The 23,887-nt window shown below is 35.8% G+C and overlaps 2 protein-coding genes across 3 annotated transcripts in view; both read left to right on the top strand.

The window, feature by feature from the left end:
* Positions 1 to 7,301, top strand: part of LOC139130787 (serine-rich adhesin for platelets-like) — a 61,212-nt gene extending 53,911 nt beyond the window's left edge. The window contains exons 4-5 of the mRNA XM_070696578.1: positions 1,942 to 2,053; positions 3,284 to 7,301. Of these exons, the coding sequence (XP_070552679.1) occupies positions 1,942 to 2,053; positions 3,284 to 4,803 (1,632 nt within the window). The 3' untranslated portion in view covers positions 4,804 to 7,301. The remainder of the gene's footprint in view (positions 1 to 1,941; positions 2,054 to 3,283) is intronic.
* A 6,666-nt stretch (positions 7,302 to 13,967) lies between these two features.
* Positions 13,968 to 23,887, top strand: part of LOC139130767 (serine/threonine-protein kinase DCLK1-like) — a 66,675-nt gene continuing 56,755 nt past the window's right edge. Inside the window, exons 1-2 of one of the 2 annotated variants that reach the window (XM_070696559.1) lie at positions 13,968 to 14,091; positions 14,485 to 15,341. In XM_070696559.1, the coding sequence (XP_070552660.1) occupies positions 14,592 to 15,341 (750 nt within the window). In that variant the 5' untranslated portion in view covers positions 13,968 to 14,091; positions 14,485 to 14,591. Of the gene's footprint in view, positions 14,159 to 14,484; positions 15,342 to 23,887 lie in introns of both variants that reach the window. The other variant, XM_070696558.1, reaches the window with a different exon arrangement.

Here is a 23,887-nt window from a genome sequence, read left to right as displayed (position 1 = left end):
AGTCGTGTTTTTGAACGTGTCGATCAAGTATGATTCGCTCATTTCACGTGGTGAAAAAATCGTTCCTTTCCACGTGTATCGCGAATGCGCTCAACGGAACTGAAGACAACATGATTTCCGAGGAGATTTCGGTACTCGATGACGACTTATCAAATGAAGCCGTAGGACTCGTGTTTGATAACGAGGGGGAAGATGACGATGTAGACTTCAACGAGTTTGACTTCGATGAAGAGGGCAATTGTATCGACAAACGCGACATCCGAAGTTTCTTCCGCGCATGAACTGAAAATTCTTTGAATTTCTTTCGTTAATGTTTTATCAATTTTGTACATAGTTTTTCTCATGTAATAAATGTATTTATTGTTTGAACGGCATTTCTTGCTTGTGTGTGTCCTTTTCCTGAACTAGTCCCGGCAATGGGTAGGCGATAGTATAACAGATTTTCAAGATTATGCATGCTTTCGAAGTTTTGCGAGGGAGAAATACCCAACTTCATAAACGGCCCTATACACTTACAGTTAGAACAAAAATGTGCATGTTCGTACCATATTCCGAACAGTTGATCATAGATGACTGAATTCCACATCAAGAGACATTTTGTTCATCGATACAAATAAAAAAAAACTTCAAAGATTTATTGCCAAAATTCAATTCATCAAATTGTAAGCAGATTGTTGTAGCAATCTTTCGTCTCGGCCAGCCGATGCTTCAACACTTTTATCAGTTCGAGCCTAGCGCCTGCCACTTCGTAAGATCACATTTCGTTTCAAGATACGGTTAGCAAAATAATAAAACTCATAACGTGTAATTGATCGTTTATTTTAAGGAGTACGCTAATTGAAAATCGTAAATAGAAAACATAGGACAGACACCACCACACTGTATGTGCTGAACTAAATGTTACCCTGACCTCATGCACTGACACCTTTGACCTATTGCATGAATTGACCAATCACAGCCAGCAAAACTTTAGGGACTTTCCCTTTACTCATTGTCTGACCTTTGCGGCCGTGCTATGGGGAGCTAGCTGCTGCTGGGGAGCGTACTTGTTGCAACGAAGTATCATAGTGATTATCTATACACGAAATACGAAGATTTATTGCTATCGTATTGTTCAGCAAAAGAGGGTATGGCAATTACACTAAATTTCAAAACTTGTCGATCTCCATTAATTATACTGTACAGATTCGACTGCCAGTATCGACGCAGCATGGCCATGAGTCGATATCACAAAGTATGAGTTGTCTGCAGCGCTCGCATGAATCAAAAGACATTGGCATTAAATTTGCATAACATAGCATAATTAGCATAAATTAACTACGACGTTCGATTTCGCGGTGACATCCATTTTTAGAACCCCCCACATGTTTTCCGTCACCTTTAGTTTTGAAAAGGGGTTTTTAGAATCGGAGGAATACGGTATTTTGAAAGTTTGTGTGAAATTACAGAATTTTCCTTCCATTTTCATGATTTGAAATAAATGCCCAATGCTATATCTTGAATCATGCTATATAATCAGGTCACTTTTTGAGCACAGGAAGGTGTTTTTATCTTTGTAAAAAATGAAACTATGTTTTAAAACATTGAAGACTGAAATGCAAATCTTGGAAGACTTCTCAGCTTTGAGAATCATTTCAGTGCAAATAATTGTTGATGCTAGGCTGATCTTGCAGTTTTACTACAATTACATAGATCTTAAGGAAGTAGTACAGAAAATATCCTGCAATTAAAAATGTTGAAGTTGCCTGTCTTTTCTTTTGTGGGTATGATCAATTGCTTGTTTTTCTATATTACTTGAAATGTAAGGATTTGAAGATTATTCCAGCAAGGACAATATATAAAATCAATTACAGTTACAAGAACTCAATATAATTATAAGAATTTGAAAGGTCTTGCTGTTTGTTCAAATTAATGAGATGTGAATCTTTCTATATTCTGTAGAGCCATGAAGAAATCAAGAATCTCAAGGAGATCAACACCAAATTATATCGTGTAAAATCTTACCTGCTGGAAGAACGGAAAAGAAAACATGTACAGCTCCTTAGGAGTTTGGGTATGACAATTTTCAGTAGTTCAACATTTCATATATTTTCAAACCATCGTAAGCTTTTAAGGCAGATTGCTACTCCATGGTGTTTGAATCACTACTTGTATCTATATTTTCACCCTTCATACTTGTTCTAACATAGGATGAAGTATTTTGTGTTTTTGAACATTTAAGAAGCAATAGATCTTTTGCATGATACGGCGGATGTTTATTTTGCACATATGCAATCATGCAAAGCCTATGCTAGGCCTAGTTGATATAAGGAAGTCGATCGCCTGTCGTTCATGTTTATACATCAGCTATGGCTACAATTGACAGCAAAAAAATTTCTCAGGACAAAATCCGTAAAACGTTCGAAGAAATTTTAAAATCTCAAAGATAGACATGTGGATGACAAACGCCTGCATTTCAAGAGCTCTAACTCCATTTTCCAATAATGCACTGAGTGTAATCAAATGAAATATTTTCAGCACTTGCAAAGAATATAACTGAGACAATGCAACATTGAATGAGTATAAAGATAGTTGTCAAACATCAAATCTTTTGCTACACCGCATTTCGATAACTCTGTTATTCCATAATTGTGATTTTATGCTTCGCCCAGTATTATTTTGTGGTGTTTCTGTGAATTCGTTATAGATGAATGCCAATGTCTACAAGGCCAAAACAATAAAAAATTGATATTTGTTACAGGGTGGACTGAAAGACAAAAATGTTAAATACGTAATTTGTCAAGGTCAGATTAAACATTATACCAGAACAAACAAATGAGAATGTGGATTACAATAAAAGAATTATGAAAAATATAATCTGTCTATATCAGTAAGTCGATGATAGTATTTTATTCCAAGGCCTTGAATCTAGCTAACAAAACCACAAGAAGTAAGGGAATTTGTCAATGTCTTGAAGTAGATAATTACACCTTACAAACAGTAGCCATGGTTGAAGCCTTTAACAAGACAGACAGACATGTCTCTTTACGAAATGTCTCTATTTCGAAATTGTACTCTATTAATTCATCTGGTAACACTTTTTGAAATTGTTATTATTTTCCTGGTTGACTTACGACTTGGTGTGACAAATATGTCATTCAATACCCAAACCGGTTGTGCTATATTAATGACGACGTATACTTGTAAGTCTTGAAAATGGCACCATGTTCCACATGAGTTTTGTGAAACGATAGCCTGAGAGAAGGTATGAGAAACTAAAGCTTGAACTATGTTTCACTTTCAGCCTATTTAGCAAGTGACAAAACCATTGACCTCAAGCAGAAAATAGCATTGATAAACTCCATCAAGGACATGCATGGGAGGCAACTACATAAATTGAAAGAGGAAGAAAGAGCTCGTCTACAACAAAGAGGCAAACACAGAGGATATCGTGGAAAGGGAATATCAACAGTCAACACAGAGATACATGATTTGTTGAGTGTCAAAGTAGATCTTGGAAAATCAATGAAATCTGACGTTGGAGCGAACATTTCTATCAAGCCTGAAAAGGAGGATTCTGATTCATCAGATATTAGGATGAATTCTGCCACAGATTCACATGGAACTTCTCATGTGAGCACTGATTCTGTTGAGCCAAGGGTCTTTCACTCACACAATCAGATTGATATTGTTAAACATCTACCAAAGGATATACATACTCCCACTGCAGATGACCGCAACATTATTATCATTAGCGGTTTGCCAGATCCACCATGTCCCGTTGACACCCACGCCAGTGATGAAAATAGAAATGGAAACGAAAGTGAGGAGCCAGTATTTATTCCTTCAGACAGTTCTTCGAATGCTGTTGCTTCCTCTGTGAACTCTGACACTCCTGTACCAGTGTCCCTAAGTATGTCTGCCATCTATCCACTTCAAACAGAATCACTGCCTTTTCACATCACTGGTCACATGGAAGAGAGTCCGTTAGGTAGCATGTCACCCAAGCTTGATGCTAAAGAATCTTCAATTCTGGTTGTCGACAGTGATGGCAGTGTTAAGTCCATGAATATGATATCTGTGGAAGACAATAGTGCAGCAGATATAGCGGCAGATGGGCAGCAATGCAAACTAGATGCAGCAAACATTCCCAAGTCACAGCATAGTGCAGGGGATGTTTCTATAACAACAGCAGATTGCAGTCCAGGGCCAGTTGAGTCGTCAGTGGTTATCCCAACTCCTGATATCACAGATCACCAGCTGGTGGATAAAGTGAATGCACTGAATGAAAAAGAATGTGTGAACGCCAGAGTTGTAAATATGAAGATTTCCCTCGGGGGAGATGAAGAACCTGTTGAATTGTCAGTCTTTGTTCCTGCAAGGGAGAAACTTCCCCCGCCTCCAGAGGGCTGTGTGGAATATGCCATCTCTGAGCAGTTTGACGGGAATACTGTGTGTGATGAGAATGATCATCAAGGTGAAACTGAGAATCAAATTGACAGTTACCAAGGAGAAGGAATGGAACTCAGCCAGGACAATGTAAACACTGTTGGGCAACAAACACAGGGTCTGAGTAACACAGCGCAAGAGAACTGTCCAAGTATGGATCAGATGGAGAATAATACCATCAAGGAAGGTAACGATGATGATGATGATGATGATAATGATGATGATGATGGGTCAAGAATTATCATAATTTGTGAAGATGATAATAAAAATGAAGGAGATACAGATTTACCAAGCTCTCCTTGCATACCTTTAGAATTTGTTGATCAGGATAGTCCAAGATTTCTTTATTTATCAGACTCTAATGACAGCTTGTAGTTCCACTGACTGTAAATATTTTTTATTAAAAGCATAACACCTATAGGTTGTCTGATGTAGATAGATACCTGAGAATAACCTGAAAGTAACACATACTGCAAACATTTACGGTGTGCTAAACAATTAAATTATGTTCTGCAGTGATTGTTTCAAATTAAAAAATGAGAAATGTTAATTTGTTGTGTGCTAAGATAATCTATCATATATTGAAGATTATTGATGGAGTGTTCAAAGAATTTTCAAGGTGTAGTTTATACAGTGAATTAATTTTTACTACTTTCCAGTACCGCTGGAACTACACGGTGGGTTAAATTGTCATTACTTTTCATATTAGAGAGGCCTTTAAACATGCAAAAAGTTCAAACACTGGAACTGTGTCATAAGTTTTCTGAAATGAATGTCTGACAACATTTGAAGAATGATATTGTTGTTTATAACTTAAAGTTACTTTGTCGTAATCTTGTCATAGCAGAAATGTGCTTCTATCTATTAGAAATTGAAATCTCTTGCTGTGATACCTTTTATTCAAACACCAAGATGAAATTGGAATATATTTCCAGAACATCAGAGTTGTCAACGTAACTATTACAACTAATGAAATATTGACATGCAAAATTATGGCTATCACTCTTTGACATGACAAAGTTACACAATGATCATTAAAAATAGTGTATCTAAATATTTATTCACAAAAAAATTAAGTTAATTAGGTATTTGTCATACAGCAGAATTTCGTATTTTTGTAAAATTGTATATTTAAGAACATTCATCTGGGACAAGGTGAGGGACATTATATGATAGATTTGTTTATATTGCTAGCAAGGAGTTTGTTGTTGAAGAAAACTTTTTAATTTCAATGAATGGTTGCACATTGATAGCCTTTAAGTACATCCTCAAATTCAAACAGTGACCTCATACCATAAAGGCCAATATCATTATATTTTCTACGATGTTTAGCACATATTTTAAACGATTTAGTCAGCAGTGGACACCTTGGGTTAGTATCTCAAATCCTGAGTCATCCTTTCAGACATTTTAAAGTTAGTACTGCCAAATTTTGCCTCATTAACACGAGATGGTGTGCAGATTTCTTAGGAGGCTCTCATTTACATTCATTTAAATCGTGACGAAATTTGAATTTTATACAGTTTTGCATTAATTTTCAACCAAATTCATCTCAGAAAGCTCTTCTGATAACTTTAAAATTTTTGTAGCTTCACAGGGATGACCAGACTTCAAATTATGAAGAAATTTGTATATATTTGTGTTTTGTAGTATTGTCGGTAAAAAATTATACACTGCTCATCCTTTACTAATACTTATCATGGTATTTAGAGCATGTTTCTTGTATCAAAGACTCCTTTGTATCACTGGTTTTTATTGAGAGTGTTTAAATGTAGTGTTTTGAAATTTCACATAATTTGTGTGCTTTGCGATGTTTCGTTGGTAAAACTTGTGTAGTGTATATGTACTATTAGCTCAAAAATGCAAGCCTTGACAATAAAGTAGTGAGTTTCAACTAGGTTTCCACATACTATGTTGATGCTAATTGAGTGACATTTACTGGATGGACTTCTTTATTTTACTATTATAACACTGATAACTCTGTAAATAGTTCAAAGCATATGACTGTCCGTAGTATTATAAATGTCATCTTTCATTTCATGAGTTTCCAATGTCAGCAAAGAATACTTGTTGCACAATGACAGATCTTAAATATTGCATTCACTTTATCCTGATACAATTTTTTTTTTCTGAGACCACATTTAAGAAGTCAATCAGTGCTTGACGTTATTGACATGTCAGTTTACCTTCACGCTGTTAACAGCGATTCACTTCTCTATTTCTGTTTTTGTGAAGAGTAATTGAATTTCATGAAGTACCCTGCAACTCTACATTAGTTTATAACAGTGTTGTCAGCAATTTCAACAAAAGTTTTTCAGTGTCATTACATATCTTTCTGTGATGGTATTATATCAAGCAATGTGCTGGTAAATGATAGTGTACGATATGCAATGATGCACTCAAAGATTTAGGTGTTTATGTCTGTAAATTTCATTGATAACTCTGTGCATCATACGTGTTAGTTTGCTTTGAGTAAGTGACTCTGTAGAAGTATCATTAAGTCATTGCTCTGCATCAGCCAACAAAGGCTTGGGGGGAGTTATTTTACAACAAATACAGAGGGTAGGTTAGTAAATGCTATTACAAAATGCCAGTTTAAATCTGAACAGATAATATCATTTTAGTGTCAAAAGACAGATGCAACTGATATCAACTGAAATGTGTAAAATAATGCAAGTGATAGTAAATTATCATGTGATATGGTCAATTGAGCTTTAAATTCTACATTGTATAAAATATTGTGTCAGTGTTCTCGTATGATTTTTCTAGACTTTGTGTAATTAACTTGTTCTGTTTGATTCATTTGAGTTGGTCCTTAATTTTTCTCTTTGATGGATGTCAAATGTAATAAAAAACTCTTGTCATATACACAATCTGTCTTGAGCCTGTGGTATTTCATACATGCATTTACCATCTTTAGAATACAGAATTGCCCGCACTTGTCTGTGAATTTAATCCCAGTTATATTCTGTAGCAGAGAGAGATATCAGAGAGGTTTGTTGTATGCCAATTCACTGCCATGTTGATTTGTAGAAGTATCATGTAATACCGATATCTGTTTGTCAATAACATGTCACATTCTCAGGAACTACTGATCAAGCTGAAAATCATTACATCTATAATCTCATTATCTGGTGTGAAAATGCATATGGGATATTCTTATGGAAGTGCTGGTCCAAAATTATGCAAATAAATTACACGATCCTCATGACCTTCCTTTTCAATTCTCTGATGGTTGGTAAATATATCCTAAAAATGCCCCTGTTTAGCTTTTTAGCTCCCATTTTGTCATAAATGTGTATGAAGTGTTCATGGTATTGTAAAATGAATTATCGTGGACTTATGTTGTGACTGTGATTATTGTACTGCAACACAATTATCAGACAACCTGATTTTTTTGGTATCAGTTATCAGCGTGGTATGCAAAGTTTGAGTCAATTTCCCATCTATGGTTGAAATCGCCATGTGTAAAACTCTAGACAAAACTATATTTCTCTTCAGATTTTTCTTGCAAAGTAACAGGCAACAATTTTTAGCTCCCATAGCCATATGTATATATGGCAATGGAAGCTATTCTTATAGGCTAGGGAAATGTCTGTATGTATGTATGTCTGTATGTCTGTGTGTCTGTATGTCTGTATGTCTGTCCGTCAACATCAAAAACTCCAAAACCGCTGTACATTTCATCTTGATATTTGGTGTGTACATGGATGATGGGCTGTAGATGAGATTTTGTTCAAATGAAGTTGTCATTGCCAAAAATATGCAAATTAAGTGAAAAAATGTAAAAACAGTCAAAATTGAAAAAACTCAATAACCACTGAGCAGATTACATGAAAAATTAGCATGTAAGTACTTTGGGCTGACATGAAATGATTGTGCACATCTTGGGTCAGTATCTGGACTTGCTATTTTTCATGAATTTTTTTGTAATTTTCTCCCATTTTTGGTCAAAAAATCTCCTGCTCTGAAACCACAAGTCCGATGATTTGAAACTTGGTATGGAAGTGCATAGGAGTGTGACCTTCCCAAATTTGGGCAAATCGTGGTGAAATTTGCATATTTTTAGTTTACACGTCCATAGACTCCCATGTATAAGGCAGATCTCCATAGACTCCCATGTATAAGGGGCCACGAAAAATAAAAATTAGTTTCTCATCGTATTCATATTGCAAAAAGGATGCAGTGACACAATTTTTAGTCCCCACGGATGAAGTCCAGTGAGCTTATAGATTGGGTCATTTCGTCTGTTCGTCCATCCGTGAGTCCATCAGTTCACGCAGATATCTCGGATATTTTGACAAAATGTCATGCGACCTTGATGACCTTTGATCTCATATACATATTTGTCCATAACTCAGTAACCACAAGTGCTACCACCCTTCATATATGGTATGATGGGACAGCTTATGACGCCACATATTGTACCTCATTAATTATGCACATATCTAATTTGAGCGAGCCAATAGAGCTAGAGGTCTGATTTTTGGTATATAGGGATAACTTAGCAAAACAATTTTTTTTGACAAAATGTCACGTGACCTCGGTGACCTTTGACCTCAAATATACATATTTGTCCATAACTCAGTAACCACAAGTGCTACACCCTTCATGTATGGTATGATGGGACACCTTATGACGCCACATATTGTACCTCATTAATTATGTGCATATCTAATTTTGAGCGAGCCAATAGAGCTAGAGGTCTGATTTTTGGTATATAGGGATAACTTAGCAAAACAATTTTTTTGACAAAATGTCACGTGACCTTGGTGACCTTTGACCTCAAATATACATATTTGTCCATAACTCAGTAACCACAAGTGCAACAGCCTTCATGTATGGTATGATGGGACACCTTATGACGCCACATATTGTACCTCATTAATTATGCACATATCTAATTTTGAGCGAGGCAATAGAGCTAGAGGTCTGATTTTTGGTATATAGGGATAACTTAGCAAAACAATTTTTTTGACAAAATGTCAAGTGACCTCGGTGACCTTTGACCTCAAATATACATATTTGTCCATAACTCAGTAGCCACAAGTGCTACAGCCTTCATGTATGGTATGATGGGACACCTTATGACGCCACATATTGTACCTCATTAATTATGTGCATATCTAATTTTGAGCGAGCCAATAGAGCTAGAGGTCTGATTTTTGGTATATAGGGATAACTTAGCAATACAATTTTTTTTGACAAAATGTCACGTGACCTCGGTGACCTTTGACCTCAAATATACATATTTGTCCATAACTCAGTAACCACAAGTGCTACACCTTCATGTATGGTATGATGGGACACCTTATGACGCCACATATTGTACCTCATTAATTATGTGCATATCTAATTTTGAGCGAGCCAATAGAGCTAGGGGTCTGATTTTTGGTATATAGGGATAACTTAGCAAAACAATTTTTTTGACAAAATGTCACGTGACCTCGGTGACCTTTGACCTCAAATATACATATTTGTCCATAACTCAGTAACCACAAGTGCTACAGCCTTAATGTATGGTATGATGGGACACCTTATGACGCCACATATTGTACCTCATTAATTATGCACATATCTAATTTTGAGCTAGCCAATAGAGCTAGAGGTCTGATTTTTGGTATATAGGGATAACTTAGCAAAACAATTTTTTTGACAAAATGTCAAGTGACCTCGGTGACCTTTGACCTCAAATATACATATTTGTCCATAACTCAGTAGCCACAAGTGCTACAGCCTTCATGTATGGTATGATGGGACACCTTATGACGCCACATACTGTACCTCAATAATTATGTGCATATCTAATTCTGAGCGAGCCAATAGAGCTGGATGTCTGATTTTTGGTATATAGGGATAACTATAGGAGAGAAATTTTTTGACCAAATGTCATGTGACCTCGATGACCTTTTACCTAAAATATATGTTTATGTCAATAAATAAGTAACCAAAAGTGCTATGTCCTTTATATTTAGTAGGATGGGAGACCTTATGACAGCACACGCTTTGCCTCATTAATTATGCACACATCTAATTCTAGACAAGCGAATTGAGCAAAAGATGTCTGATTTTTGGCATATAGGGATTAATTAGCAATACAATTTTTTTTAAAAATGTCACGTGACCTCGATGACCTTTGACCTTGATTATACATATATATGCATATCTCAGTAACCACAAGCTCTATACCCTCCAATTTTGATAGGATATTAGACCTAAAGATGTCACATATTGTACCTCATTTATTATGCGCATATGTATTTCTTGGTTGGCCAATACTGCTAGAGGCCTGATCTATTTTCCCGATTTAGAACCATAATTAGACATGCCTCATGTGTTTCAAAACTGGGAACAACGACATAGACCTATGTGCCCATAGATCTCAACATATACACTCCAGTGATACTTCTTAATGACCACATTTTCCTGCCCCATCAAGACTAATACTCCTATTACAAGTGGGACTATGTCATTGTAAATGACTTGTTGAGTTAATGGTTGTATCACAGTATTCGATATATCTAATTCTGTATTTTTTCCATTTTATATTCTGGATAATTACATTAAACATATTTCACTGTCTCCAGTACATTCATTTAAGTATTTTCACTTCATGCACTTTATCCCTTTCACACATGTTCAAATATCTGACCAGAGAACAAACACTAAATAGTCCAGGATGGGAGCTACAGTGTCATTGACGCTATTTTTCAATAAATGGCAATATAATTTTCAAAAAATAGTACATACCATATGTGTAACTGGATATACGCAAAGTATTGTTTTCAATTGATTTTGACGTATTACAATGATCTGACAACACTACTGTGATCTGAATGATTTTACACAACAATTTCATCATCAAGGAAACTTGTCTTGCATTCTGAAAGAGAAACAGTCGGTGTTCCAAACACCGGAATTCATAGTTGCTTGGAAACTGCCTGACTAGCTTTTCTCTGCCATGAAATAATGAATACAGAGCAGAATTTTGAGGAAACAACATGTCAAAGAAAAATGCCTAAATGACAAAAGTTGAATTCTGAGAAAACATTTTGTTTGGTCTCAACTAAAAACATGCAAATATATATATGTATATACACAAAATGTATACAATGTGCCCTCCCGGTTATCACCATAATGGCTTTATGGCAACCTCTAAACTTGGGTATATATATATATATATATATATATATATATATATATATATATATATATATATATATATATATATATATATATATATATATATATATATATATATATATATATATATATATATATATATATATAGTTTTGTCTAGTCTTACACACGGTTTGTGGAGGAACCGTGTCTTTCACGTGATGATTTCAACCATACATTTTTAGAAATGTTTTCATTTTTGTTGAAAATAGTGAAAATCTACCCCTGAATCTGCTTGTCTTGTAGATTTGAAGTTTGATTTATATATGTTTCTAGTGCTGAATGTTAAAGGGGAAGTTCACCAAGGATGATTTTCACCACGTGTTTTCACATATGTGCTAGCTTTTGGGTCACTTGTTCTGGAAAAGCTGTTTTCGCCATCTATAACTCTCGCAATGTTTTACAAAAACAAAAATAGTGGCGGAAGTTGCATTTTAAAGTTTTATCAACTCAATATATTTTTAATCATGAGGGAAAAAAGCACCAAGCTTGGCGCTTTCATCAAGTGATATGGCAGGGACCATTTTCTGATGGATATGGCATTGTCCACTTATTCACCTTCATGCCAGGCTGTGTGTATTTGCATAACATAAACAATAGGTATGCAAATACACTCAGCCTGGTGGGAATGTGAATGACAATGCCATGCCTATCGGAAGAAGCTGATTCTACAAAGCACAGTCCCTCTATGGACTGTGTACAAAGTATACAAAACAGTGGACTACTACGTAACAAACCCATCTGTTATTGAGAAAATTAGTCATAGTCCAAAAATACCTGAGCAATAGAGATATCTTTTATCTTTTAACCAAATGTTAATTTAATCTCTACATTAAATTTTTTTCATTTTTGTCTTGTTTATTTCCTCTGTCTTCTTTGACACAAGTTTTGGCAATCTCTTGATAAACACTATATTGCAGAAACAAAGTTTTGATACCCTATATGAATAAAATGCATGCTACATGATTATTTGAGAAAGTATATTCTACTCTTGTAAATGTTAAGGTAGTATGCGCCTCGAAAGTGAAAGACTTAAAACTTTTGCTCAAACTTTCCTGAATGAAACTTTCAACCATTCTCATATCAAATCAACAATACAAATCGGAGGTCACTGTGCAAAGTTTGGAACTAGCGAAACAAAATAGCCAACATTTTGTGATATTTGAAATTCAAACTGGCCGCCATTCCTATTCTATGGGGGAAAATTAAAGTACAAATTTCTGTGTTAGGGAGGGGATACTCAAATTCATCATGGTTGGCAAGGGGTGGGGTTACTCGAAATTTCGGAATGCCTTATGTAATTCCTCCGACCCCCCCCCCCAAGTCGAAAATGACAGAATTTCTAGGTGCTGTGCGAGCAGGCAAGAAACTAAGAATTGTGCGCATACATGCAATGACTGCCTGCCATGCTGAGTGCAGAAATTTGGAAATTTCAAACTGCCGACTTTGGGGGCGTCCTCTCTACAACCCAAAAATGAAGCCGCATCACATCACATGTGATCTGATAATGCTTGCCATAATAAACACTATCATGTTTCCCTTGTTTTTCTGAAGCATTTAAACTGTCGAATTAATTTGTTTGTACATAGACTCTCGAGAGTCTATGGTTTGTATAGTTTTGTTTTTATAAATTTAATATTCACAGAGTTTGACAGTGCACCACGCCGCTGTAATGACACCAACATTTCACAGAGTGACCGTAGGAAAATACGCAAAAAAAGCAAAACTTGAAATCGCGAACCGTTGACAACAGACACTTCGTAAGAGAAAATTCTCAGAATTGTGTTGGATACGAGCTGCCCCAATCAGAGACGTTGATTATACAGCGACCGGTATGTATGGTACCCTTGTATTTAGTAAGCGACCGGGTATTCAGTTTTTGTACCACGAACTGTTTCACGATGACAATCAAGAATCAGCAATCGTTATCTATTAAAATTCTGACGTAAAAGTAGTTCTGAAAATCTCTTTCGACTAGTATATTGTTCTCATACTACAATCCGGGTGAGTACAATTACCCATGTGGATATGATAATAGTGTCCTCAGTCGAACCCACCAAAATAAATGACTCATGCTCGCGGCCGCTACGATTATTTTTCCGCTTCTGCTTGGAGAACAATTGCAAGAGCGTCACTGATTGAATTTGTATATGAAGATAATTGCATGGTATGTAGGGCGCACGTTTTTATTTCGGTAGTAATTTCAGCATGATTAGTTGAAACGTTACAGCTCAGAATCACCGTTAGGGAAGGATAGAGCACTTTATTTACTTGCACCTGCTAACCTGTCTTCCATCAGCGGCAAATGGTTCATTCCAATGACTGATCGAAAACGAGGCAGTGTATAGCTGGGCACAGAATATTTCAGTCAGCAGCACAGTGACCTACTAAGTGCTTGAGCGGTCTGGCTCTCTGCCCGACTCTGCAGCTGTCAATTTGAGATGTGTGTGTGAAAAAAGATCGCGCCGGGTTGTCGTGTGCTTGTAGGTATTGTTGTACTCGTTGAGTTACGTCCTTCCTACAAATCTCACGTTGTAGTCAAGGTTTATTGTGAGTAGTTCTCATAACTCTTGTCGCATTTTCCCACTTCCATTCTCCATTTCATGAACTTCTCGTTTGGTTTATTCATTTTCCTGAACATCATCACGATCGCAGATGCATGATGATGTGCCAGCTATAAAACGAAACATTCTTCATTGTACGTGTAATGTGCACATCTCAACAATGCTTTTTACTGTGTGTTGCAGATGATATGATTTTTTCACGTGCTTTACCTTTTCACAACAAAAGACGCAGTCTCGGGCGCTACAGTTTCTCAATTTGCATTTTTAAAATATTATTGATTGATAATTAATTATTTCGTTTCTTGTTACAAGGTGCCCCAGAAATTAGGCGTTCTCATCACTGCCCCGCTGCATCGTCGTAGTCCCCATACATATCCCGCTTTTCATCGAAGAAAAACCCGTTGTAAAGAGGAACAAGCATGGCTGAAAACGGTTACGGTATTGCCTCGGAACATTTTACGACTGACGACGTTCGTCGATCGCGATTTCAAAGAAGTGGTATTCCTAGCCCTTCACACAGTGCCCACGGCGTTTTGATCAGAACAAGCCTGCGAAAGCTGAGTTCAGAGAAAAAGGCGAAGAAAGTGAGATTTTATCGTAATGGTGACAGGTTCTACAAAGGGATTGTTCTGGCCGTGTCCCCCGAACGCTTTCGTAGTTTTGAGGCCCTGTTAGCGGACTTGACACGCACACTGTCTGACAAAGTAAGTTTACCACAAGGCGTACGCACGATCTTTACGATAGACGGACAGCGGAAAATAAGTACTTTAGATGAGCTCGAAGAAGGTCGAAGTTACGTTTGCGCTTCATCCGAAGTCTTCAAAAAAATCGACTACAAGAAAACGACGAACCCCGAATGGAAAGTTGGTTCCACCACCCCGAAGATGAAACGTAAAAATGCAGGGGGGAATGGGGTCATCGATAACGACCAAGAAAGCGTTGACGGAGGCGGCACCACACCGACCGGTCAAAGTGGCGAAGATCGGGACTACATTCGCCCCAAACTAGTCACAATTATCAAGAATGGCCCAAAACCAAGAAAGGCTGTCCGAATCCTGCTGAACAAGAAGACAGCTCATAGTTTTGAGCAGGTATTGAACGACATAACCGACGCGATCAAGCTAGACAGTGGTGCTGTCCGAAAATTGTACACAGTAGACGGACGACAGGTAAGATTAAGGAGATTTTGTTTTGGAAACCTTGTCATTGACAATGAAAAACAAAGTAAACGCGGCGGCAACAATAAAGAAGTGATTATAGGCAGTGTTTTTGTAATGCTTGCTCCAATGGTCTGACCCACCACAATTTAAAGGATAAAGTGTTGCTTGCTGTGTATTCTTGCTGGTGTGATGGTCCATGGCTTTGTATATGCATGGGGCAGTACTATACTGCCTAGGTGCCTTGTTCTGTTTTTTACCAGCTAGAATTTAGAAAACTGGTTTTTACCAGAAAGGCGCATTAAATACAAAGCACTGCTAATGCAGTGCTACAAAGTAATAATATACATTGCCATGTTGAATCGAGTGAAAGACATAAACTATAAACAGAACGGTTGTGTTGTCCACAGTAGAGTGACAGTCGCTGTAATTGTTCTACTGGGGAGGTGGCATGGAGCTGGAGTGGCTGTTGAAAATCAATACATGTGCAGCTCTGTGACCCCCACCGATGACCCATCAAAATCAATGTAATGTAAGGAAAGGAAGCTGTGTGTAGCAAACTTGGTCGAGATCCTTTATCAATGTGAACTGAGTTTATCAGCAGGTTTACTTGAGAGGATAACACATATAGTTCACATATATGCAAATAACCTGTGCCTCATTGCCAAAGTCATGACGCTGATGGAGTTGTTATTCATGAGTAAATCCCCATGGACCTATCTGTACAATTACCTGTAGATAGAGTAAGTACCCAATTACAAGTGTTACAAGAGATGATTGCTGGAAAACTCCATCAACACAGGCTTACCACCTTGAAGTGCTTTTGAAAAGTCCTTTGACGTGGTGGGGGGGGGGGGGGACAATAGTCTTCTTAAAAAAGAATTAGTGTGTGTCTTGTCTAGCTTTCATATTCATTGACTTCATCATCACAGAATATAATACAGAAAAGCAGTGATATGTAAACCATCTTTTTTATTGTGTTTTGTGTATTTCGTGGCATTTGTATTAACAAAAAATGCAATGGCTGGACCAAGAAGTGAAAAGGTCCTTGGTGCATATTCATTATGTTGCTGTAGTACTAACGTCCTTGTGTGTAGACACAACAGAATTCTAATGAGATGACATAATTCTGTGCATAGAATGTCATTCGGTTACTCCAACTCATACAGGTAGCTGGAGAGTGACTTTGATCCTGAGGAAAAACCCATCTTGCCGAAATTTTGCCTGTGGAAATAAAAGTAAAGAATGATGTAAACACAATTGATAATTAATTGAATCTATTGTAGATTGTGTTCATGAAAAATATTCTAAAATTTGTCATGCCTATGAATAAAAAGCATTGCCCTTTCGCTGCATATTTGTAAAAAATAAACTGTCCCGTAGGATCGGAAACACTTTGAATCATTGATGAATATGTCAAAATCGTGAATCAGTGTGTGAGTGTGTAATTATGGGTATAGTGACTCATTGCTATTGATTATGTAATTCAATTGGTTCAGAGTGTTTCTCAAGGCATCAATGGTGCATTCAGCCGATGTCATTCAAGATTTTTTTCTCCTTTTCAATCAGTCCTCCCTAGTTTTGCAATACTTATGATCATTGAGTCATTTAAAAAACGAAGTTAATATGCCCATCTTTACAAGAAACAGCTTTCAAATTTTTCTTGTTTTAAAACAACTCTCAGCATTATGCATATTTCCAATTGTCACAACACATGGATAAACTGAAATAATGTGAATAGTAACATATTCAAATAGGAGAGAGGCAAAAGTCAGTACAGCTCTGTGAGTGCTTGATGGGAAAATCATGTGACTGTGACATGTATTATAAGCTATGCAATATAAAAGCCTGAGGTTATTTTCAGTAATAACAAAGAACACAGTGCAAATATTGATACTGAAAGTACACTCACATCAGGCATGCTTTTATGAAAATTGCTTTACTGTCTAGTCTGGCATGTGCATGTCAAAAATCTATAATGGAAATTGGGATTCAACTATATGCCCTGCAGAGGGAGCTGGCTGAGGGCAGACTCCATCAGTTTTTCTCGAAAGTAGACTTTGGTACATCTAGGTAGTGATGCTCACATTTCTATGATAAGCAAAAACCTATGGTGTAACGTTTAAGTGATAAGCTTTTACAACTGTCCTAACAGCCAAGTATATTTCCTTATGGCTGTTACCAAATTTAAATTGTTAATTTACCAACTCCAATCCAAGTATGCATATCATCACCTGCCCAATTCAGTATTTTGAATTTAATGCAATAAATAATGAATAAAATAATTTAACCATGACGTTACTAATTATAATAGGTGTCCAAGACACCTGCCACTCTCCAACAAAATTATTAATGATAAAGTAAAAAATGTCTTATCGCAGAATACTGAATAGATTTGTAACTGCAAATTTTGTAAGTCATTTTGGATCAGGGCAGTTACTAGGTTGGTAAACCAGAATTTGATTAAGTTCACATTCTAGGACCTTTGCAGCTGATTATTGTCAGTGATGATGCTTGGCAAGGGAAAATCCAGTGTTAGCATGCAGCATTGGTCAATTTTCCCATACATGATACAGTCTGGGTTACATTTTATCATACAATAAATACTAAATGAAACTACAGTTATTAGGGTCAAAGTAAAATGTTGGAATGAATGGATGGATGGATGAACAAATGTAAGACTAAAGAAGGAAAGAAAATTGCAAAAAAACAAGTTGAAAGTCCTGGATGCCATATTTTGACAAATGATACACTATTGTACTGTATCATGAATTATAAACTGTATTTGAAATGAATTAATGTAGCACAGGATATGACATGATTGAATGGGCACAATTTGGTGTATGAATACATTTATTGAGTGGAAAAGAAGTTAATAATCTCTGTGGTGTGCAATCTGTTGTAAGTTTTATGTTGCCTTATTCTGTACATTATCATTGGTGCTGAATCATTGTTTGTAGTATTGAAATGATGACATTCTTATTGAGTTAGTTCCATAATTTTAGATCAAAAATTGCTGTAATTATGTAATTTTTGTCTGGAGTATTCATCTTTTCATGCAAGGTTAGAAAAATATCTACGAGCATTGTTCACTTTATACTAATATGCTGGATATCACAGTGTGTGCAAAACTGCACCTTTATAACAGATTCTGTTTTGTTAAAGAAAGTTTCGTAATCAGTAATGAACTCTCAGGTTTGATGATCTGAGTGTTATAAGAGTAGAACTTGGAGGAGACAAGTCGGTAAATATTGAGAAAGACAGAATTTAACAATTGATTTTCCGATTAATATAGTAGATGTGCTTGAGTTACTCTAGTATAAGGTGATGGTAACACAGAGACACCTGATAGACTAATACAGGTTGTGTTTGTAAAAGACAGTTGATATACCGGTACATTGAGAAATAGCCGATGAGACTTACATAACAACCAAAGAAAACATGTGCCCCTTTTAAAAAGCAGCATACTTTTACACAACGTGGACAAAGCCTGTTTTTGGTCCCAGCTTGCTGTGAACATTGTGAAGTTGCTATGAATAAGGAATTTTAACAGTACAGAATTTCAAAAATAAAAGTTCAGTGCATTTGAAATGTCAAGTTATGTCAGATGTATGTAGTAGTGACAAGTGATTTACAGAATGTGACAAATGTTTAATGGGTGAAGCATGTGTATGTCATGGCTATCAAAATCACTTTGACAAATTTACAATGTGTTGTTCAGCAAATAATAAACTTGACTAAGGTATGTTATACTAAAGATGGTAGCAACCAGCCTTCAGAATGGTTAGTGATTGATTGATGGATTGATTGATTGTAAGTGCTCATTACATCATAGAGAATTTTAATTTGCAAGTTTTTGTTGCAATATTTGCCGATGGTTTATTTCCTGTCAGTACAGCTTGGCATCATCGAACTACATTTGGTACAATTGACGTCTTTGCTACAGACTCAACTATCTATGGTCAAATTGACTTCATGAATAATAGCAGCATTTTTGCTAATAACTGAGGGAGCATTTGTGTGTTCCAGTAGGCTCTTGGCTGTTGTCATGGCATTTACATATATTTGATATTGTTATGTAAATCAACTGGGAAAACTTGATGTGTATGACTGGCTCATTTTAATGTATGCCGAATATCACTGCTACCTTGGCTACACAGAAATAAATCAGGTATGTTTTCAACTGTTGCCAATTTTAACAATAACATTCTAATGACTTCATAGTCTGGTGTGTGCGTTATACCACTGTCATAAATAAAGGGTGATAATATTTAAAAACTTCATGCTAGCCCCAGGATGAACTGATTGAAAGACAAAAACCTTTCATAATAATGCACACTTTTTGCATTTTCATTGCATTTTTTTGTCTTCCTGTTAAATATACTTTACCTGACAGAATGTTTGTGAATTCAGAATGTGTACCTTAGATCCCAGAGTTCTAAAACGGAATTTATTAAACACTTTATATCGGTGTCAGATAAGATTTTGACATTTGTGCTGCCAAGGTCGCAGTTTAGCCCAAACACAGCCTATTCAGTGTAAACACATAACATGGAAACATCCACTGTAGATTCAATGATTTCGTAAAGATTTTGTTAAAGCAGTCAGGTTTTTATAGGTCAATTAAAACTTTCTTTACAAGTGTATGTGTGTATCACACAATAACTGGGAATCTGTAAACAGCCCGTAGCTATGGCCTTGTAATTGTATACAAAAAACAGCAATGGTGCATAATTGTGGGAGTTCCCTGCCTTGTAATATCATCAACATGGCTTTGTATGTGAGTATTGCCTTAGAAGTTGTACATGCTTAGCATGGCGTGATTGATTTTGTTAGGAATTTAGAACATGACAAAAGAACAACTTTTTAAATTGTTTTAAGTTACTGTTGTTAGGTTTAAATTATATAGTGAAATAGGTGTACATGGTCACAGATACTGTACAGGTATTTTATCAGTAAAACTGATTGTGTCAATAGATCTGTGACACTGCAGCTAGACGTGATAACTAGGTGATAGCAAACCTCACACATACCCTATTCCTCAGTAAATCAGGAACCGATTACTGAGCCAGACTCTGTAAGAAGTTGATATATTATCAGTGATTGCAGTGACCAGTAAGTAATGACAAACTTCATCTGATAAGGTGGCCAAGTCATTACATTGATCAAACAAACCATGTGTGCTTATTAATCAGCTTCTAACTTTGGAACACTGGGGATTTATTCAGGATTGATTAATAATTTGTGTACTTTGTACAGTTATATGACTTGTATCGTGTTGTCGTAAAGTAATACATAAAAATGACAGTAGGATTCTTGCCGTGCATTAGTTTAAATTGTCCTGTTCAAGGTGCATTTGAAGTCAGGTATTAGATCAACAATTAGTTTATTTTATTCTTTGAAATGTTCCCTCTCTTAATTTTAGTACCGCTAACATTAAATTTACTGTTTAATATTGATTATATTGAAAGCTTACATCTATGTGACCTTGTTTACCTGCTCATTCAACACTGTAAAAGAATACATGTTACATTTAGGTAAATTCTAGTCATATTAAGTACTACATAACCTAATAGAAACCCTATGTTTATGTGCAGCTATCCTACATGCACTTAGCAACTATGGGAATCACAATGGTATGGCCTATTATCTGAGGAACAATAGACTGTCTATGTCAACTGTCAGTGGATTGTTTTGTCCAAAGGTCCTGAAGGATCACCCATGTCATGCTCCCTTAGGCATACTCAAAGCTAGTCCTGACACAGCCATGCAGACAATTACTACCCTTGCATTAGGGTTTAAAGTATTTATTTGGAAGGGTTGCCATGTTAATGTTGGTATTTCATGACAGCTTCTATACAACTGGTCTTTTACTATGGTTAGTCTTTTGTGAATACTTATCCAATAAAGCCGATCTGTATCAAGTTTGAAATGTAGTCCTGGGTGGTTTTTTCAATCAATATAATGCCATGTAATTCTGCAGTGTTTGTAGACCTGCAAACACAATGACTATGCAGAGAACAATCAAAGAAAATTTGAGGAATTATTTACACAGGTCCCAGTAATCTATCATGTCTGCCTGTGGTCCAATAGCAGCAGATATTCTCAATGGTGTTCAATATTTTAACTTTTTAAATCTATTGATCTCTTACTCTTTGTTATTTCAAGAATGAAGGGCTCTACCTTCAAAGAAGAAAAGTCCCTATAATCAAGCAGTAGAGGTGAAACCCTAAAGTTGCTGGTACAGGGTTTTCTAGAAGTTTAATGCCCACTTGTTCCCATTGGATATTGAAATATTACCTGTCTTTAATTCAGTCTGTCAGATTCAACAATATTTTCGAAAATTTGGTAGTGTATATTTGTCATGGAATTAGCAAAATTTCTTGCAGATGGTATGAAATTCCTCAATCTTGCCCCCATTTACATGCACAAGAACTGAACAGGTGCAGTACAGTGTAATCTTACAGTAACTGTAACATTTGTTGTAGAAACTACAAAAGCATCTAGTCACTAATGTTAGGATCATCATTTGCTTAATTTTTTTTTGCATTGACTTGATTTCATTACAAATAATTATTCAAAGATTACAAAACAGAACTTCTACATTGAACATAAAAAGGCAAGTCTGGTATAATGAACAAATATTCACAAATTTATTTCTACAATTATTGCAAGACAACAATATCCACCATTAAAAAAATTATCACTTTGAACCTGAAATTAGGCCCCCCCCCCCCCAAAAAAAAAAAAATTCTCTTGAGGTACCTGCATGGCTATAAATAGATACGAGCTTGTCTGGATGAACTTTGAAAAAAAGGCGAGGTAATATGAAGATGACATGATGAAGCGTACACCAGGGACACTTCACAACTCTGACTATACCACTCCCATGCATGTACAGTAAAATCCCATTCAATGTAATCTACATGTCATGTGGTCCTTGGAAACAATAAAGGTCCTGTGATATTTAATGTCCAAATGTCTGTCACCGTGGTAACCAGAACTTTAATATTTATGAGCAATATTATTTGCATAGCGTTAAGCTGCTAGTAGCATCAATTTTGATTTATACAACATAACTGACCAAATCACACTATCTTTTTGCTAAGGTGAATTTAAAACTGTCTGCAGGGCTAGGTCTCTACCAAAAAACCTCACATGCTCTAAATGATAAAAATACACAATTTTGTTTGCAGATGTACAGTGTTATTTTTATGCATGACAGACATACGTACTTAATTTCAGCATTAAAATCAAGTATAATACCATTATGATATTAGGGTCACATCAGAACACTCTTTTTAAATACCACATAAATAGAATTCAAATATACGTCACAAAGTCCATGCACACATGTATGTTAGTATAGAGTTGGCTCCCCTGATTAAAAATGACCGATACAAGAAATAAAGTCATCAATGCTACTACAAGCATTTTGTAAAATGGTACACTTCAAAGAATGACCTAAATTGATGTGTGGAATATTGGTCAGGTCACAAAGGTATGCAAAAGATGGATTCACTATTGTTATGTATATTAGCCATATTTTATGAATATGATGGTCAGCAGCAATAAAAATGGTATGCGTGAAAAAGATCCTGCAAGCTAATCTTGTCATTTATAACTTTAAAAACAATATCTTTGTGCAACTGTAAATTTTATCACAGAATGTAGACTCTGTGACTGAATTTGTTTAAAATAATAAAAATTCAAAAGCATTTAGTGGTTTCAGATACAATAGTATGGTAGATCTGTGATGGAGAAATTTTTAGATTTAGAGAAAGGTTATTTCCTGTAATAATATTTTCAACAAGACTGTTCAGATATCGAAATTTTTCAGCAAATACTTTCACAAACAGCAGAATTCATTTTGTCTGCAAGCCATCTTATTTTCTATAAATTTAAAGTCACCAGTGCAATACATTTTTGAAACAATTCCAAATTTTCAGTACATTTTAGTGCTTTACATGCTGAGCTGATATTAAAATATTGAACAGAAAACAAAGCAAATATTTATTATGCAGTAAATTTTTGAAATGAAAGAAATAAGTGTCTGTATTTAAGCAACAACATATGTTGAATGGTATGTGTAAAATTAGATTGCTGCTGATATTTCGAGTATAAATCAAATTGTCACAAAGAATTCATGCATATGGTGTAAATGTAGATGGGGTAGATATCCCTGACACTATTAGGTGTCAAGGACATGAAAACATCCAAATAAATTTCATGTATACTATCAGTTATAGACTGAAACAGTTTTGACCGTGTATCGAGTCATTTGACAAAAATATCCTAAAACATTTTTAAAAAGTCAACACACATGATATTATACCTATAGATCTGGACTAATTATGTACGTATAGAAAACAATGGATGGACTTTTCTATTGAGATTGTAATACAGCACTTTTTTCTCAAATACCAATATGTATGTATGTATGTATGTATGTACTGTATGTATGTATGCCAGATTATTCAGCTTGTGATACAATGTGTGTTCGTTTCAGATATTAATCTGCTTTCTTTTTATGAGCCAATTGGCATTCTGCATATCAA

The sequence above is a fragment of the Ptychodera flava genome, chromosome 4 (genome assembly GCF_041260155.1).
Source record: "Ptychodera flava strain L36383 chromosome 4, AS_Pfla_20210202, whole genome shotgun sequence".
In the NCBI taxonomy this organism is placed as follows: Eukaryota; Metazoa; Hemichordata; class Enteropneusta; family Ptychoderidae; genus Ptychodera; species Ptychodera flava.
This window is presented reverse-complemented; position numbering and strand designations above follow the sequence as displayed.